Raw genomic sequence first — 21,115 nt, 5'->3', positions numbered from 1 at the left:
TGTTCAGACTCCTTAGGGGTCACAGGGGGGAGATAACTGTGTATCTGTGTGGGTATGCATGTTCAGACTCCTTAGGGGTCACAGGGGGGAGATAACTGTGTCTCTGTGTGGGTATGCGTCTTCAGACTCCTTAGGGGTCACAGGGGGGAGATAACTGTGTCTCTGTGTGGGTATGCGTGTTCAGACTCCTTAGGGGTCACAGGGGGGAGATAACTGTGTCTCTGTGTGGGTATGCGTGTTCAGACTCCTTAGGGGTCACAGGGGGGAGATAACTGTGTCTCTGTGTGGGTATGCGTGTTCAGACTCCTTAGGGGTCACAGGGGGGAGATAACTGTGTCTCTGTGTGGGTATGCGTGCAGCTGTGTATAGGTGGCAAATGTGTCATTTCGGATCTTACACCTCGATCACACCGATTAGCGTCACTGTGCAAAATAATACTCAGCATCATCTGGATATGTCTGCAACAAAAGTTCAACATTCACCTTCTGCTACCATTTCTGTCAATCCGTCGAACGTACAGTTTAACACGTACTTTTGATGAAACCCAAACGCAGCGTTCCATTGGAAATGAATGTACTTCTGGTGCACCAAAACGCAACGACGCTGTCGGCGGTGTCGAGGGCGTTACGGCATGAACATGCAACCTTCGAGAATCACTGCAGACTCCCTTTTCAACAGAGAACCTAATTCACGGTAAAATATCAAGGTTACGTTTCCAACATCATTCCAGTATGTTTCATAAAGCTGCCTCCCATTTTTACTTCAATGGAGGGGAACTAACTTTGGCAAATTGAGATGAATGCTACCCATTAGCCAAAAGTTCAATCCCGTTTTTCTACAGTACCACACCAGCACTACCAGAGCCAACCCAATAGGTTCCTCACTCAGCAATGGAGTGCTGTTGCCAGCGTGTGAACTGTGAAATTACTCCCTCCACACCAGTGTTTCTGCATTAGGGCGTGGTTGCCAGATCTGCGTGATATCCCCCATTTTGGCCAAAGGTATTCTCGGGGCCGAAGCCATCTGCCATCTGCCACCCAAACTGTAATTTAATTGCGCTTAACTTTTTTATGAAGCACACGTTTAATATAGAAAGCTTATTAATTCAGGGTGATATTTAATTTCATACCAGTCGCGTTTTTGCTGGCGCTTGATTCGCTATGCAACCCATAGACACTCTCTCGACACACACACACACACACACACACACACACACACACACACACACACACACACACACACACACACACACACACACACACACGCACACATATAGGTGCTTAGAAGCCAGCAGAGATGAGACATGGAGAACTGGTATGAGCTGGTTTTGAAGTTTGTCTATGGCAGGGATGTTTCTCTGGGTCTGTGTTTTACTGTGTGTCTATTACAGAATCTATTTCCATCTCCAGTCCTTGAAGGCCGCTGTGTATTCTTGTTTTCATCCTAATTACTTTTTAATAACAGACTACTTTTTAATTTGACCTGGGCGACCAGGAGTGTGAAATCGTTTGCTTATTAATGAGACAAATCAATCTCGTCAGGATCATTAATTTCACTGTTTTGAATTCCGTTCCCTCTGTTCTGGCGCTCGTACAATCTGACGGGAGATGGCTAGAGGAGGAGGAGGAGGAGGAGGAGGAGAAGGTGGTGGTGTGTGCCAGTGTTGTTGTTTAGCATCCTGCCAGCCGCTGACTGACTATGTGACTTTTAGCACATGATTAGACAGTGACTCAGGCAACACACACACAGGACAGAGAGAGAGGAAAAGGGAGGATGAGAGGAGGGGAAAAAAGAGGGGTAGCAGAGGGAGAGAGAGAAAGGAGGAGAGAGGAGAGATAGAGGGGGAGAGAGAGAGAGGAGGGAGAGAGACGAGGGTAAAACAGCCTCCAGGAACTTAATGAGGTGTGCCCCGCTGAGTGGAGAAAGGGCTGTTAATCACACACACACTCTCTTTCTTACACACACACTCACACATACACACATACATGCACATACACACTCTGTTTCACATATAAACACACACTCTCTCACACCACATACACACACATACAGTGCCTTGCAAAAGTATTCGGCACCCTTGAACTTTGCGACCTATTGCCACATTTCAGGCTTCAAACATAAAGATATAAAACTGTCACCTACGAGACAGACGGTGGAGGAACAGAGAACAACTCGCCTTCAACTCATCTACCTATAAAACATTTTTTTGTGAAGAATCAACAACAAGTGGGACACAATCATGAAGTGGAACGACATTTATTGGATATTTCAAACTTTTTTAACAAATCAAAAACGGAAAAATTGGGCGTGCAAAATTATTCAGCCCCTTTACTTTCAGTGCAGCAAACTCTCTCCAGAAGTTCAGTGAGGATCTCTGAATGATCCAATGTTGACCTAAATGACTAATGATGATAAATACAATCCACCTGTGTGTAATCAAGTCTCCGTATAAATGCACCTGCACTGTGATAGTCTCTGAGGTCCGTTAAAAGCGCAGAGAGCATCATGAAGAACAAGGAACACACCAGGCAGGTCCGAGATACTGTTGTGAAGAAGTTTAAAGCTGGATTTGGATACAAAAAGATTTCCCAAGCTTTAAACATCCCAAGGAGCACTGTGCAAGCGATAATATTGAAATGGAAGGAGTATCAGACCACTGCAAATCTACCAAGACCTGGCCGTCCCTCTAAACTTTCAGCTCATACAAGGAGAAGACTGATCAGAGATGCAGCCAAGAGGCCCATGATCACTCTGGATGAACTGCAGAGATCTACAGCTGAGGTGGGAGACTCTGTCCATAGGACAACAATCAGTCGTATATTGCACAAATCTGGCCTTTATGGAAGAGTGGCAAGAAGAAAGCCATTCCTTAAAGATATCCATAAAAAGTGTCGTTTAAAGTTTGCCACAAGCCACCTGGGAGACATGTGGAAGAAGGTGCTCTGGTCAGATGAAACCAAAATTGAACTTTTTGGCAACAATGCAAAACGTTATGTTTGGCGTAAAAGCAACACAGCTGAACACACCATCCCCACTGTCAAACATGGTGGTGGCAGCATCATGGTTTGGGCCTGCTTTTCTTCAGCAGGGACAGGGAAGATGGTTAAAATTGATGGGAAGATGGATGGAGCCAAATACAGGACCATTCTGGAAGAAAACCTGATGGAGTCTGCAAAAGACCTGAGACTGGGACGGAGATTTGTCTTCCAACAAGACAATGATCCAAAACATAAAGCAAAATCTAGAATGGAATGTTTCAAAAATAAACATATCCAGGTGTTAGAATGGCCAAGTCAAAGTCCAGACCTGAATCCAATCGAGAATCTGTGGAAATAACTGAAAACTGCTGTTCACAAATGCTCTCCATCCAACCTCACTGAGCTTGAGCTGTTTTGCAAGGAAGAATGGGAAAAAATGTCAGTCTCTCTATGTGCAAAACTGATAGAGACATACCCCAAGCGACTTACAGCTGTAATCGCAGCAAAAGGTGGCGCTACAAAGTATTAACTTAAGGGGGCTGAATAATTTTGCACGCCCAATTTTTCCGTTTTTGATTTGTTAAAAAAGTTTGAAATATCCAATAAATGTCGTTCCACTTCATGATTGTGTCCCACTTGTTGTTGATTCTTCACAAAAAAATACAGTTTTATATCTTTATGTTTGAAGACTGAAATGTGGCAAAAGGTCGCAAAGTTCAAGGGGGCCGAATACTTTCGCAAGGCACTGTACACCCTCACACTCTCACACACACACGCTCTTTCTCACACACACGCACTCTCTCTTTCTCACACACGCACACACACACACACACACACTCTCTTTTTCACACACAAACACACACACACACACACTCTCTCGCTCTCACACATACACACATACATGCACTTACACACTCACACACACAACCACTCTGTTTCACATATACACACACACACACACACTCTCTTTTTCACACACAAACACACACACACACACACACACACACACACACACACACACACACTCTCTCGCTCTCACACATACACACATACATGCACTTACACACTCACACACACAACCACTCTGTTTCACATATACACACACACACACACACACACACACACACACACACACACACTCTCTCTCTCTCACACCTCATACACACATATACACACTCACACACACACACAAACTCACCACTCTCATAAGCTCATTATGTAAAAGCCAGTGAAAGTTTGTCTCAGTATGTCTATCTGGGGCAGAAGGGCTTTTCATGCTGTGTTAGCGCGTCAGAATTACTCTGCACAGCACCTCTCTGACATGACCGACTCTGGGCTGCATCCAAAATGGCTCCCTATTCCCTGCATAGTGCACAACTTTTGACCCGAGCCCTATGGGCCCTGGTCAAAAGTAGTGCACTATGCAGGGATTTGGGAGCCATTTGGAATGCAGCCTCTGTCCAATACACAGTAGGGATGTGTTCTGTCTCTGATACCATAGTGTAGTATAACAGAAGCATGTTTTATTACAGCGAGAGTCGGATGTATGATTAACAGTTATGTAGACAGATGTCCGTTGTCTAGATGTCCGTTGTCTATTGAACACTATAGAAATTCTACAGAAAATATTTGATAGATTGAGGATGTGTGTCTGATGCTAATTACTGTATTAGATGTATTATTACAGCTACAGTTGGGTTCTGAACTGATATATATGTTTTCTTGATTTCTAATACACTAGGAGGCAGGGTTGGGGTTAATTTAATTCAATTCAACCTTCTATTTAAATTGGACACACCACACCGAAAACATAATTTATATTCTATTTGAATGAAAGGAAGTTGAATTTCATTCAAAGCTATTCAAAGAAATTGAACATGAAAAATGAAACATGAAAAGTAATTCCTTTGACACATGTTTACCCAAAGAAAATGTCAATTAATACTTAAGAAATACAGACACTATTTTAAAAAATCAAAAAGATTATCACTCATAGATGTATTTTATTATAACAATGTTTGTCATGAGATGTTAGGTTGTTCCCTTCCATTCTGGAGTGTTTGGTTTTATCTAATGCATTCTGGGAAATGTTTCTGACTAGTTTTTTTTATAACATGTTAGTGAAGTATGAATGATTTATAGACAACCTGCAAAATTATCTTAGAATATTTAAGTCATATGATAGCATACAATTAACATTGTATAGTGTTGTGTTCACATATATAATATCCATTTGAATAGCCAAAAACCATTTGGAATTCATTGAATAAAATTCCAATTCCAATTCCATTCAAATTCTGCTTCCTGTGGGGTGTGGTCAATTCAAATTCAATTCAAATTAGCAAACAAGGCATTTGTGGTAAGTACCTGGGGGCTGCCATCTTTATGCACCTCCCTTATTCAGAATTGCTAGCAGGATGAACATGTGTTCATGTCTGGTACTTAGAGAACCAAGTCAAATATATTATTAAGGCTAGTTGGATGGCTGATCACTAAAGCCCTCTCTCAAGTAACCAAAAGAACACGTTTGTTCTAACCCCAGACCAACTCACCTGATTCAACTCATTGCGGGCTTGATGACTAGTTGAACATTTGAATCAGGTGTGCTTGTCCCGGTGCTACAACAACAATGTGTGCTGTTGGGGGTACTCGAGAAGTTGGGGGAACACTGATCTAATGTATGCAGATGTTCCGTGTCTGTTCTGTGCATGCTAGCAATGACTGACTGGCTGCGTCTAGTACACTGTGAAGATTGAACACGTGTTCATGTCTGACACTTACAAAACCATGCATTACGGCTGAGGTTGGATGTTTGACATCTCTTCAGATGTGTACATTGCGTACCATTATAGAAATTCTCCAACTGAGCCATCACAATCGTACGTCTGTAACATGTAGACTTCACCACTGATCTCTCCTACACATATATATATATATATTTTTATTCATTATATTTATGTGTTATCTCAGGTTTTATTCTTCTGTTTTATTTAAAGTAATGATGTATAAAAAAGTTGATAAATTAACATTTATTATTTCCCCCCCCAGATCCTGGTGCACGTGGGCTTCCTGACAGAGGAGTCAGGGGATGTGTTCAGCCCCAAGGTCCTGAAGGGAGGTCCCCTGGGGGAGATGGTCCAGTGGGCCGACATCCTCACAGCCCTCCATGTTCTGGGACACAACCTCAAGATCTCCATGTCTGTTAAGGAACTACAGGGGTGAGTCAGCATGTTATAATGTTACAATGATGTTAATGGGAAACTGTGTTTTGCCTGTGTCTTGATTGGATCATCTTTTGATTGATTGATTGAATTTGTTTGGGTGTTTTAGTGTGTGGTGGAATGGAAGTGTTTTCATTGATCTGACCATGGCCATTTTGTGCCAATAGACACAGTATGGCTATTAGCGTGTGCTTTTATCCAAAGCGACTTACAGATCCTCCAAGGTGATGGCGTTGAAAAGCGTGTTGTGATCAAGGGACAGACGGTGCTCGTTTGTATTTGATTGCTGTCCATTTCATCACTTTGAATTATCGCTCATGTTGATCCACAGAATTACAATGGGAACACTTACAGTGTCTACAGAAGGTCTACAAGCACTTGAACTTTCCCATTTTGCTGCCTTAAGATTTGATCTAAAAATGTATTAAAATAGTTTTTCCGCAGTGAAAGAAAGTTCTAGAAAATTGTCCAACTAAAACAAAAACTGAAATATCATAATTGGATAAGTCTCTATCCAATTGAGTTAATACTTGTTGGAAGCACCTTTGGCAGCCATTGCATTTTCATTAAGGATCTACCATCTTTGCACAACTCGTAGGGCAACATATATGCATTGTTTTTGTCAGAACTGCACAGGCTCAGCAAATTTGTTTGAGGATCATTGATGGACAGTGATATTTAAAGTCAGGATATTTAAGACAGGACTGAGACTAGACCACTCATGATCACTCAACAGGCTCTTGTCTCAGAAAAATACAACCCTATCCCAGGGTTAGGTTATCAGAAGACTGAGCTGAGATTTCCTCAAACTTCTTTACCTGGGCTTTGCTCCTTTAATATTTCTCTTGATCCTAACAAACTCCCCAGTCCCGGTCAGAAAAGTTTTCTGTAACTTTCTTTCACTTTGAAAATGTGGAGTAGGTCGTGTAGATCTGTAGGTTAAAAATGATAATTGAATCACTTTATAGATTACATTTTAACGCAGTAAAATGCGAAAACAGTTCAAAGGGTTGTAGACTTTCTATAGGCAATGTATTTTAGATAAAGGACCAATTGTCAGGTAGAGAGCAAGTGATATTATCCCTGGGCCACTATTCCCCTTAAACAGTTCACATATTTTTTAACCACATCAATATACAGTTGAAGTCGGAAGTTTACATTTTACATACATTTAGGTTGGAGTCATTAAAACTCGTTTTTCAGCCACTCCACAAATTTCTTGTTTAACAAACTATAGTTTTGGCAAGTCGGTTAGGACATCTACTTTGTGCATGACAAGTAATTTTCCCAACAATTGTTTACAGACAGATTATTTCATGTATAATTCACTGTATCGCAATTCCAGTTGGTCAGAAGTTTACATACACTAAGTTGACTGTGCCTTTAAACAGCTTGGAACATTCCAGAAATTATGTCATGGCTTTAGAAGCTTCTGATAGGCTAATTGACATAATTTGAGTCAATTGGAGTGGATGTATTTCAAGTCATATCTTCAAACTCAGTGCCTCTTTGCTTGACATCATGGGAAAATCAAAAGAAATCAGCCAAGAACTCAAAAAAATTATTGTAGACCTCTGGTTCATCCTTGGAAGCAATTTCCAAACGCCTGAAGGCACCACGTTCATCTGTACAAACAGTAGTACGCAAGTATTAACACCATGGGACCACAGAGCCGTCATACCGCTCAGGAAGGAGACTCGTTCGGTCTACTTGAGATTAACGTACTTTGGTGCGAAAAGTGCAAATCAATCCCAGAACAACAGCAGAGGACCTTGTGAAGATGCTGGAGGAAACAGGTACAAAAGTATCTATATCCTCAGTAAAACGAGTCCAATATCGACATAACCTGAAAGGCCGTTCAGCAAGGAAAAAGCCACTGCTCCAAAACTACCATAAAAAAGCCAGACTACGGTTTGCAACGGCACATGGGGACAAAGATTGTACTATTTGGAGAAATGTCCTCTGGTCTGATGAAACAAAAATAGAACTGTTTGGCCATAATGACCATCGTTATGTTTGGAGGTAAAGGGGGAGGCTTGCAAGCTGAAGATCACCATCCCAACCATGAAGCACGGGGGTGGCAGCATCATGTTGTCGGGGTGCTTTTCTGCAGGAGAGACTGGTGCACTTCACAAAATAGATGGCGTCATGAGGGAGGAAAATTATGTGGATATATCGAAACAACATCTCAAGACATCAGTTAAAGCTTTGTCGAAAATGGGTCTTCCAAATGTACATTGACCCCAAGCATACTTCCAAAGTTGTGGCAAAATGGCTTAAGGACAACAAAGTCAAGGTATTGGAGTGGCCATCACAAAGCCCTGACCTCAATCATATAGAACATTTGTGGGCAGAACTGAAAAAGCATGTGCGAGCAAGGAGGCCTACAAACCTGACTCAGTTAAACCAGCTCTGTCAGGAGGAAAGGACCTAAATTCACCCAACTTATTGTGGGAAGCTTGTGGAAGGCTACCCAAAATGTTTGACCCATGTTAAACAATTTATTAAAGGCAATGCTACCAAATACTATTTGAGTGTATGTGAACTTCTGACCCACTGGGAATGTGATGACAGAAATAAAAGCTGAAATAAATCATTCTCTCTACTATTATTCCGACATTTCATATTCTTAAAGTAAAGTGGTGATCCTAACTGACCTAAAACAGGGAGTTCTTACTAGGATTAAATGTCAGGAATTGTGAAAAACTGAGTTTAAATGTATTTGGTTGGCTAAGATGTATGTAAACTTCCGACTTCAACTGTACCTGCTCTACCATCCCAGTTAACCCAATACATCAGCCCATCAGAGCCTCAGACCTGGGCTGTGTCCCAATCGGCAAGGATGCTGCCTTTTGAGGCAGCTTTCTAGGCAGGATGTAAAAAATGGGTATGTCCCAATCCCAAAGTACCTTCAAATGCTGCTTTCTAAGGTGCTTTCATTGGACGATTTGAATTTTCAATTCAAATGTTGATTAACTGTTGTTCATCAGCCCGTTGACAAGCTAGCTAGCTAGCTAGCGAACACATCATACGTGATAGCTAGCTAACGTTAATAGGCGTTCTCGTCCTGCTTATCGGCTGTTTAGAGATGCACAACTAAACTAACTAGGCCTAATCGTAGATTCAACCATGTGTAAATTGTGAAGCCCCAGACAGTTTTTAAATCAATGAATTGGTGAACTTGATAGCCAGCTAAAAACATGTACTGTAGCAAATGTGTTTTCGGGGACTAAAGTGGGCACCTGATTGCATATTACTCCATTGCATTGGCTTGGCAGGAGAAAACAGTCCCACCTGACCCGTTTGGAGGTCAGACATGTTACGTTCTTTTACAACATCTGATTAAAAATGTAGGAAATGCAACCAGCCGTGTTCTGTTCATTCTATGCCTGCTAGCCAGCCAAGTTATTTGTGCATTCTGTCGATGAGTCTGTTTAGCAAGCCTGCTTGCTAGCTAGCTGCATGTCGTGTCTGTTTACGTAACGTCAACGTTAGCTAACATTCTCTTGTTACTTTCCCTTCCCCTATTGTGTTGCACAACTGGGTTTGTTGTTACTAGGTCAAATTAGAGGCTAAGTTATTCTACTCTTACTGTAAACAACTGATCAAGGTAAAACAGTATATGCAAAATTGTTAACAAAATGACTACAAATTAATAAAGGTAGTTGTGGCTTCAGTGACTTGGCTTCAGCACTGTCATTTGAGCAGTGAGGTTAATTTCGCCCCCCCCCCCCCCCCCCCCCCCCCCTTTGCCTCTGCTTGTTCCAGCTCTCACCCTGACACCCTGCAGATGTCAAGATATGGTTGGGAACCTCCCAGCCACCATGATAACCACCATATGCCAGGATTTTATTCAGGAGTGTGCAACATCACAATGTTAGATAGAAATAGATTCACCCACGTTATTGTTTATCATGCAGATTTCTCAGGAGATTGTAACCTATGGGATTGCACTGTGGGGAAATCTTCCATTTAGACCACGGTTAAGTTGAAATTCAGTATTAGTAAAGGGCTGGAACAAAAACGTGTAAAGTCCTGTCCTCTGTATAAAATGACTACATTTGCCCTCATGTTAAGAACAAGTTTATGAATGTTGGAGGTTAATCTCCTTGAGATTTCCCTCACTTGGGAATGACCTATTTTGTAGAATGGACTGTGCTTTAAGGACTAATGCACAGACACAGAAAAAACAATACAAATGTTAAACCTTTATTCATCTGTCTAATCCCATGCAAGGAGAGAGAAAGACATCAACAATTGTCACGTCCGTTTTACGAAGAAGACATAGGCGCAGCGTGGTATGCGTACATTCTTTATTATTTTAAGAACGAACACTGAACAAACTACCCAAAATAACAAAACGTGACGCTATGCAAATGAGTGCTGACAGGAGAACACATAGAGAAGAACCCACAAACACCAAAGGGGAAATGGCTACCTAAATATGATCCCCAAATCAGAGACAACAATAAATAGCTGCCTCTGAATGGGAACCATATCAGGCCACCATAAACATACAAATACCTAGACTTACAAAACCCTAGACATACAAAACCCCTAGACAATACAAAACCCCTAGACAATAGAAAAACCTAGCGTATCCACCCTAGTCACACCCTGACCTAACCAAAATGTAAAGAAAACAGAGATATCTCAGGTCAGGGCGTGACAACAATATTAACATGCTGTATTCATTTCATTGAGTATATATTCCTGTTTGTTATGCATTTTTATATAATTACATTTATCACGGCAGTATTTGTAGCCAATGCATTTAGCTTACATTAGGATGAAGTAGCCAAGGCACTCTTATGTAGTTGGATTGCATCACATCACCTTTCAATAATAGTTATCAACTCATAGAAAACCGTGTTATCCTGAACATCAGTGTCTTTTAATAAAATGCACAGGTGCGATACAGTGCCTTGCGAAAGTATTCGGCCCCCTTGAACTTTGCAACCTTTTGCCAACCTTTTGCCACATTTCAGGCTTCAAACATAAAGATATAAAACTGTATTTTTTTGTGAAGAATCAACAACAAGTGGGACACAATCATGAAGTGGAACGACATTTATTGGATATTTCAAACTTTTTTAGCAAATCAAAAACTGAAAAATTGGGCGTGCAAAATTATTCAGCCCCCTTAAGTTAATACTTTGTAGCGCCACCTTTTGCTCTCTCCAGAAGTTCAGTGAGGATCTCTGAATGATCCAATGTTGACCTAAATGACTAATGATGATAAATACAATCCACCTGTGTGTAATCAAGTCTCCGTACAAATGCACCTGCACTGTGATAGTCTCAGAGGTCCGTTAAAAGCGCAGAGAGCATCATGAAGAACAAGGAACACACTAGGCAGGTCCGAGATACTGTTGTGAAGAAGTTTAAAGCCGGATTTGGATACAAAAAGATTTCCCAAGCTTTAAACATCCCAAGGAGCACTGTGCAAGCGATAATATTGAAATGGAAGGAGTATCAAACCACTGCAAATCTACCATGACCTGGCCGTCCCTCTAAACTTTCAGCTCATACAAGGAGAAGACAGAGATGCAGCCAAGAGGCCCATGATCACTCTGGATGAACTGCAGAGATCTACAGCTGAGGTGGGAGACTCTGTCCATAGGACAACAATCTGTCGTATATTGCACAAATCTGGCCTTTATGGAAGAGTGGCAAGAAGAAAGCCATTTCTTAAAGATATCCATAAAAAGTGTTGTTTAAAGTTTGCCACAAGCCACCTGGGAGACACACCAAACATGTGGAAGAAGGTGCTCTGGTCAGATGAAACCAAAATTGAACTTTTTGGCAACAATGCAAAACGTTATGTTTGGCGTAAAAGCAACACAGCTCATTACACTGAACACACCATCCCCACTGTCAAACATGGTGGTGGCAGCATCATGGTTTGGGCCTGCTTTTCTTCAGCAGGGACAGGGAAGATGGTTAAAATTGATGGGAAGATGGATGGAGCCAAATACAGGACCATTCTGGAAGAAAACCTGATGGAGTCTGCAAAAGACCTGAGACTGGGACGGAGATTTGTCTTCCAACAAGACAATGATCCAAAACATAAAGCAAAATCTACAATGGAATGGTTCAAAAATAAACATATCCAGGTGTTAGAATGGCCAAGTCAAAGTCCAGACCTGAATCCAATCGAGAATCTGTGGAAAGAACTGAAAACTGCTGTTCACAAATGCTCTCCATCCAACCTCACTGAGCTCAAGCTGTTTTGCAAGGAGGAATGGGAAAAAATTTCAGTCTCTCGATGTGCAAAACTGATAGAGACATACCCCAAGCGACTTACAGCTGTAATCACAGCAAAAGGTGGCGCTACAAAGTATTAACTAAGGGGGCTGAATAATTTTGCACGCCCAATTTTTCAGTTTTTGATTTGTTAAAAAAGTTTGAAATATCCAATAAATGTCGTTCCACTTCATGATTGTGTCCCACTTGTTGTTGATTCTTCACAAAAAAATACAGTTTTATATCTTTATGTTTGAAGCCTGAAATGTGGCAAAAGGTCGCAAAGTTCAAGGGGGCCGAATACTTTCGCAAGGCACTGTAGTTGTATGAATTAATCACAATGTAAGCCTACTCATGGAAAAAACTTTAGCAGCCGTAATGAAATATTAGTTACGCAATAAAACACCACTGTTCTTGCTATTTTATCACACTTAAGCAGTCAGTAAAATATCATACTTAGCTGTCTCCAAAAATCGTATCCTGTATCATGCAAGCTTGCTTCCTGTCCACGAAGATGGAGCTACAGACCGAGCAATACGCGAGAGGAGAACCCTATACCGCAGGATAGTTATTCTGGTCGATGTCAACTTAACTCGTGGACAGGTACTGTTACTTGTTTACTCGTTATTCGTGTCAGATATTTTCATTTTGGGATGGTTGTTCACTGGATTGCTAGCAAACGTCTCGCGCTCGGTGGAATGCAAATGCGTCATCACATGATGCTGCCTTCCAATTCCTGTCCAGATTGGCAGTTACAGAACCTACTGGGAAAGTTCTACCTACTAAGTTAGTTGCCTTTTGGAGTCAGGTAGGCAGCAGGCAGCTGCCTTTGGATTGGGACACAGCCCTGCAGTATTCTTCTTGAGTTATTTAGTGACCCCATCGATCGATCGTCATCGACCTCGTCTCCGGTCAATGGCGCAATGTTGTGTCTCTTTCCGCTCCCCTCGTCCAGTCAGCACCTCTTCATACATCCCCTTTTTGTGCTGACGGATACAGTAGTCGCCGTCACCGTGCGGTCTCCGGGTGGACCAGACATAAATCTGTCTCATTGGTTAACACACTCCGGGGGCCGGTGTCCAGTGTTTGGCTACTAAAAGCAGGGCTAAAGACTGTAAATCACAAGAGATAGTCAAACGCCGCCAGCCAGGGTTAGTCATATGGAGATGGATTGGGTAGTGTGGTTGGCCGCCAAACCTGTGTTGGGGATTATGAATTGAGTTGTCTTGGAGTCATTTTTTTTTCAGCTTCTTTGATATAAGGAGATGTTTGGAGCTGAGTCATGGTTTGTTGGCTGAGCCAATTCCACTGCTTTGTGAGCTTCTGACTAAGTGAAGTGTCCTACTCTATCCCACTGTCTGTCTTGTCTCTTTCTCTACTTCTCCTTTCCAAACATTCCCTTTGTTTCTCTCTCTACCTCCTTGTATATCCTCCTCTTCTACCTTTGTCTCTCTTTCTCTCTCTGTCTTTCTCTCCGTCTCTATCTTTCGTTACACTCTCCACCTCTCTCGCTTCAAGTGCTATCAGACAAGGTTGTTTGCTGTAACCCAGGTCACCGTTGTTGACTTGCAACTCTGCAGCTACCCCCTATTTCCCATGACCCCCTGCTTTCAACAGGACAAAGAACATTGGCCTTTTGGATTCGAGAGATGTGATATTACAAGCAATTTAGCTGTCACCGGAGGAAGCGCAATTATTTTTGTTATTCCCCCTCTATTGGTCTGTCTTTAGATTTGTCTTTGATAAACAGAAATGGTTCTATCAATCATTTTTTCGGTTAACACATCACTGGACAAAAGAATTGGGACATACAAGAGGTTGGTATTACGAAGAAGAAGAAGACGACGCTCTCACGATGTCGGCACAAGAGAGCGTGAAGGGTCGTCATTTATTAACATGGGTTCATTTAAAGGTGTTGTTTCCCCCTTGACACGTTTTCTGTGGCTCTCTCTCTGCCTAAGTGAGGACACAGACACTTAAAGATGGCAGACTTTCTGTTTGAAGAGGAAGTATAGATTTTTTGTTGGCAGCCAAGTGCGACACGACGTCGTGAAAAATGTTTCCTTTCGCCGCCAAGTCACAAACATCCCAAGGCATTGTTTCCAACCCCTTTTCTTTGTTTATTTCTTTTTCTTCTATCTCAGAAGAAAACCAAAGCCCAGCTATCGCAGAAGCTCGTCTGAGATGTTGGTTTCGCTCGTATCTCTCTGTTTTTCTGCTGACAAATTGCAGTCAGCGCTTTTGTCAGTCACCAAACGTGGCAGGGAAAACAACGAGGCAGACGGAGTACTCGCTGAATAATTCGCCTTTCAGATACAGATTTGACAGATTTGATTCTATTACATTGAGCACATCATCTGGGTTTGAAATCAGCTCAGTTCAACAATGTACACCATATAGGATAACAGCCCACATAAAGAAAGCTTGAAGGTTTGCCAGATCCCCACGGCTCCTGTCTGCCAATGAGGTCGACGGACGGATTCTATTAGGATTGATAGATGAATGAGTGGAAGGGAGAGCCTATAGGGAGGAGAGGGAGAGGTACTCTAGCAATGATTCAGCAACAGTGGGTGTGTGTGGGTTTTGATTGTGTTTACTGTGAACAAAGAAACCTCATATAATCCTATCTCCCTCACATAATCCTATTTCCCTCACATAATCCATTGTATTGTTACAGCTATGTATGTGGAATCACATCAGGGTCCAGTCTACTACTAATATCCATTAGTCTGGTTGTGGTAGCTACTGTACACGTACACACGTACACACGTACACACACACACACACACACACACACACACACACACACATTGAATACAGCCCATGCCTGTGTATTCTGCTGAGTCTGCATTCTTCTCTATGGGCCTATAACAAAATTGCATGATGGAGATGATGGCTAATTTACAGACAATTAGATAGACCACAGCCCAGGTGTATTACAACATCACTTGTCAAAGACTCCAGCCACCCAAGTCATAGACTGTCCTCTCTGCTACCGCACGGCAAGTTTGGAACCACTAGACTGCTACATAGCTACCCGGTCTATCTGCATTTGACCCCTTTTTTGCACCAACTCTTTTGACTCATCACATACACTGCTGCTACTGCTTATTATCTGTCCTGTTGCTTAGTCAATGTACCTCTACCTATATGTACACATCTACCTCAATTACCTCGTACCTCTGCGCATCGACTCCGTACTGTTACCCCGTGTGTATAGCCAAGTTATCATCACTTATCATCACTCATTGTGTATTTATTCCTCGTGTTGTTCTTTTTATATTTTTCTCTCTGCATCGTTGGGAAGTAAGTAAGCGTTTCACTGTTAGCCTGTTAACCTCTTATTTTATTACCAGCACTACTGGAGAGGACTGCTATCCATCTTATACACCTTATTTACATATATACAATCCACTTCAAATGTGTGGATTCGGCTATTTCAGAGATACCTGTTGCTGACAGGTGTTTAAAATTGAGCACACAGCCATGCAATCTCCATAGACAAACATTGGCAGTAGAACGGCCTTACTGAAGAGCTCAGTGACTTTAGCCTATCGGAAGCTTCTAACGCCATGACATAATTTTCTGGAATATTCCGAGCTGTTTAAATGCACAGTCAACCCACTGGAATTGTGATACATACAGTGAATTATAAGTGAAATAATCTGTCTGTAAACAATTGTTGGAAAAACGACTTGTGTCATGTACAAAGTAGACATCCTAACCGACTTGCCAAAACTATAGTTTGTTAACAAGAAATTTGTGGAGTGGTTGAAAAACGAGTTTTAATGACTCCAACCTAAGTGTATGTAAACTTCCGACTTCAACTGTAGGTCCCTTTGGGCAGCTGTTGGTCATGAAAAGAGAGGAAGTACAGAAGAGGGTGAGGCTCTCATTTTCTACCTCCTTTATTCACAATCAGATTGGAGGAAGGAACTCCCTCTTCTCATCCACTGGGTCTGTTCGTTCACTTTCCAGTCCTATATTAAGTAGAACATTATTCAGGGAAATATTTTGCCTGTTCTTCATGATGCCTGTCTACCCTCTCTATTTCTACTTTAAATCTCCTGTATAAATCAGCAGTAGTTTAAGACGCGTTGCAGATGCTCGATATTCTCCTTAGATATTCCCTCAGATCATTTGGGAGACGTTTGATTTCCCTGGTAAAACCTTGCGAACTTACATCACTTATACAATCAACTCCTGACATTCAAGACCGATGTGAGCTTGCACTTATCTGGGTTGACAGTATTGGCTGAAGGCTTATTGTAACAAAGACATTAGCTCAGTGGCTCCGGTGAGAGTTGTTAGACAGAGACTGTCCAATGAAGGAAGGCAGTCAGGTAAAAGAGAGAGAAAGCCTAGTGAGCCGTAAGGGAGGACGCTAGAGAAGCTGGGAGAGTGGAGAGAGAAAGAGAGAAAGGAAAATTCTGAGAGATTCAGTGGGCGGAGAGGGATAGACAAATCCGCTGTCACTCAGTCTAAGGCATTTCATGCCCTGTTAAACCTCTCTCTCTCTCTCCCTCACTCTCTCTCTTTCTCTCTTGGTCAGTGTGGTTTGGTGGTCAGCCCAATTATATGCACCTCTATCACCACCACCCGGTGGTCTACCATCTCCATGGAGAAAGATACAGGTCACCAGATAGGTCACAGGGGACTCACATTCTGCAATGGGGAGTGATGGCATCAGGTGCATTGATGGTTAAATAATGCTGGTGTTCTGATGTTCTGATCCTCGTTTTGTCACATTAGTCTGACCAGGCGTTGACAATTCCCACAACCCCATTCATCTAACGATGACCAGGATGGCTGTGAAGTGCTGTATATGTTTACGATCATTGGTGCGTTTTAGCTCTGCCTCTGCCTCTGGGCTGTGTGCGTCGGAGGGGGTGGTGGCGATAGCTGACCCGGGGGCTGGATGAAGCCCTGTTAATCTGATACGTACACTTCCATTGCTCACACCCCTCTGTTGTCTAGATGTCCTCTCCTCTATCCCGCCATTCCCCTCTCCTCTCCTCCCCTGGGCCCATCTCAGTGTAATCCATTTAGCTGTGTCGTCTTTCACAGCGCGGGGTCCGGACGCAACCGGGCAGCCCGCAGACCATTAATCTCTCTCTCTCACACACACACACACACAACGCATACACTTGCACTATGTACGCTCAGACACACACGCCATGATTGGAATTAGGCTCCCCACTCTCTCTCTAGTTTATCTTTCTCATTATTGTTTTTCCTCTCCAGCGAGGTTGTCCTCCCATCGTCATAGCCATGTCCCAGGTACACACTCATGCATGTGTCACACACTCCAAAAACACGTGTGCCCAAACACAAATGGCACAAATGGGTTAAATGCGTGCAGCAACAGACCCACACAGTGCAACGTATGTTCACTACCATCCCTAATTCCTTCCCCTACCATCCCTAGCCCAGCCTCATCTCCCATCTCTAAATAGGACTGAGAACATGTCTGGGGTGAAAACATCTCCATTTCCTCCTAAGAAAACCTCAGTATTAGAAAACATTGCTTTCGGTCCTCCATGTTAATATATATATTTTTTTCTTTTTTAGAAACATTTTTACCCCCTTTTTCTCCCCAATTTCGTGGTATCCAATTGTTACTGACAATTACCGACAACCAACTCCTCTCTCTCTCTACTATCTTGTCTTATTGCTACAACTCCCGTACTGGCTCGGGAGAGACGAAGGTTGACATGCGTCCTCCGATACACAACCCAACCAAGCCGAACTGCTTCTTAACACAGCGCGCATCCAACCCAGAAGCCAGCTGCAACAATGTGTTGGAGGAAACACTGTGCACCTGGCAACCTTGGCTCGCGTGCACTGTGCCCAGCCCGCCACAGGAGTCGCTGGTGCGCGATGAGACAAGGATATCCCTACCGGCCAACCCCTCCCTAACCCGGCAAACGCTATGCCAATTGTGCGTTGCCCCACGGACCTCCTGATCGCGGCCAGTTACAACAGAGCCTGGGCACGAACCCAGAGTCTCTGGTGGCACAGCTGGCGCTGCAGTACAGCGCCCTTAACCACTGCGCCACCCGGGAGGCCCTCCATGTTAATATTTCAAGGCAGAGGACACGTTTAGAGAAAAGGCAGGAGGAACACTCAACAGCCATAGGCTGTTTACCCAGTCTCTTTCTACAGTAAATAACTTTCTTTCTCACCATTTTAAGGACCATGGTCTTACTGTTAAGTATTTGGGGATTTAAAGTAAATAAAGCTAGCCATTTTTTTCACTCAATGTGTCTTCGTTAATCTGGTGTCATCGCTCTTTCTTTTGCTCACTCGCTCCCTCCCTTTCTCTCAGTCTCTCTGGTTTTCTTTAGCTGTTTCACTCTTCCACACTTTCGATTGCTTTCTCCATCCTCCATTCATTAACGTGTTCCCTACAGTGAGTTGAGAATCCTCAGACCCTGGTTCACCTCCTCTCAGATTCGACGCCTCACTGTGAACATTGCTGTTACATACAGTGCATTCGGAAAGTATTCAGACCCCTTGACTTTTTCTGTTTTTTATGTTACAGCTTTATTCTGAAATGAATGAAAAACAAATGTTCTGCATCAATTTACACACAATACCCCATGATGACAAAGTAAAAACAGGCTTTTGTAAAATGTTGGGAAATTTACAAACAAAAAAACTTATATCACATTTACGTAAGTATTCAGACCCTTTAACTCAGTACTTTGTTGACACATCTTTGGCAGTGATTACAGCCACGAGTCTTCTTGGGTGTGATGCTACAAGCTTGGCACACTTGTATTTAGGGTGTTTCTCCCATTCTTCTCTACAGATCCTGTCAAGCTCTGTCAGGTTGGATGGGGAGCGTCTCTGCCACCACCATGCTTCACCGTAGGGATGGTGCCAGGTTTCCTCCAGATGCGATGCTTGGCATTCAGGCCAAAGAGTTCAATCTTGGTTTCATCAGTCCAAAGAATCTTGTTTCTCATGGTCTGAGAGTCCTTTAGGTGCCTTTTGGAAAACTCCTAGCAGGCTTTCATGTGTCTTTTCCTGAGGAGTGGTTTCCGTCTGGCCACTCCACCATAAAGGCCTGATTGGTGGAGAGCTGCAGAGATGGTTGTCCTTCTGGAAGGTTCTCCCATCTCCACAGAAAACTCTGGAGCTTTGTCAGAGTCACCATCGGGTTCTTGGTCACCGCCCTTCTCCCCTGATTGCTTAGTTTGGCCGGGCGGCCAGCTCTAGGAAGAGTCTGGGTGGTTCCACACTTCTTCCATTTAAGAATGATGGAGGCCACTGTCTTCTTGGGGACCTTCAATGCTGCAGATATTTTTTGGTACCCTTCCCCAGATCTGTGCCTCCACACAATCCTGTCGCGGAGCTCTACGGGCAATTCCTTCGACCTCATAGCTTGGTTTTTGCTCTGACATGCACTGTCGACTGGGGGACCGACACTGTCGACTGGGGGACTGTCGACAAGTGTGTCCCTTTCCAAATCATGTCCAATCAATTCTATTCACCACAGGTGGACTCCAATCAAGTTGTAGAAACATCTCAAAGGTGATCAATGTCACACCTTGACCTTAGAGATCCTTTTAATTCTCTATTTGGTTAGGTCAGGGTGTGACTAGGGTGGGTAATCTATGTTTTCTATTTCTTTGTTGGCCGGGTATGGTTCCCAATCCGAGGCAGCTGTCTATCGTTGTGTCTGATTGGGGATCATACTTGGGCAGCCTTTTTCCACCTGTAGAGTGTGGGATCTTGTTTTTGGTACTGTGCTGTTTAGCGCTACGTTTTTGTTGTTTTTTCGGTGTTCGCTTAATAACTTAAAATGTACACCTACCACGCTGCACCTTGGTCCGATCCTTCCATCGACGAACGTAACAATCAATGGAAACAGGATGCACCAGAGCTCAATTTCGAGGCTCACAGCAAAGGGTCTGTATACTTGTGTAAATAAGGTATTTCTGTTAATTTTTTTTATAAATAACATTTTCAAAAACTTATAAAACCAGTTTTTGCTTTGTCATTATGGGGTATTGTGTGTAGATTAATGGCGGGGGGGGGTTATTTGATCAATTTTAGAATTAGACTGAAACGTAACAAAATGTGGAAAGAGTGAAGGGTTCTGAATACATTCCAAATGCACTGTATTTACACCTCCCCTACACACTGAGTCAGGATACAAAATGGAGGAGTTAGCTAGCTTCAATAATCAGCCGTTAATGCCTCACTTGCATTGCTATTTCTAGTTTCTACAACAGCTGTATTATTTTGTGATGACAGGGAACTCATTTGCAGACTTTTTGGGAAAGCAGCTTACTGTAGAATTGATGATTACTTGTTTGTGACTGCGGTAGAAAATATCGTATTAAAAATAACCATTTGTGAGATGTTTTTTTTCTTGGCATATTAAAGGTTTGCAAAACTGCGGCGACTTTGTTGCAGACTCTGAAATAACATCAGTCACATCTGTGTGTGTGTGTGTGTGTGTCTGTCTTCTGAACCTAGCTCGACAATGAGGGAGAACTCTCAAGCGCAAAGCAACGTTCTGTCTGGTTAAAGTGTGTGAGGTAGCAGAAACAAAATGCCTAGATTATTTTCTTTCCCTCCTCTCTCCCTCCATCTCTCTGTGTGTGTTTGTGTGTGTCTCTTTCTTTCTCCCCCTCGTATCTCTCTCCCCCTCCTTCG

General features: G+C 42.8%; 1 protein-coding gene across 4 annotated transcripts in view; it reads left to right on the top strand.

Annotated features, from left to right (window-relative positions):
• The window catches only part of LOC110485942 (alpha-1,6-mannosylglycoprotein 6-beta-N-acetylglucosaminyltransferase B), a 161,189-nt gene that overhangs the window by 79,638 nt on the left and 60,436 nt on the right, over positions 1-21,115 (top strand). For all 4 annotated transcript variants that reach the window (XM_036940616.1, XM_036940615.1, XM_036940613.1 and 1 more), the window contains exon 8: positions 6,027-6,196. In XM_036940616.1, coding sequence (XP_036796511.1) covers positions 6,027-6,196 — 170 coding nt within the window. The remainder of the gene's footprint in view (positions 1-6,026; positions 6,197-21,115) is intronic.

This window comes from Oncorhynchus mykiss, chromosome 13, assembly GCF_013265735.2.
Source record: "Oncorhynchus mykiss isolate Arlee chromosome 13, USDA_OmykA_1.1, whole genome shotgun sequence".
Taxonomy (NCBI): Eukaryota; Metazoa; Chordata; class Actinopteri; order Salmoniformes; family Salmonidae; genus Oncorhynchus; species Oncorhynchus mykiss.
Note: the sequence above shows the minus strand (reverse complement) of the source record. Positions and strands in the feature narration are given on the sequence as shown.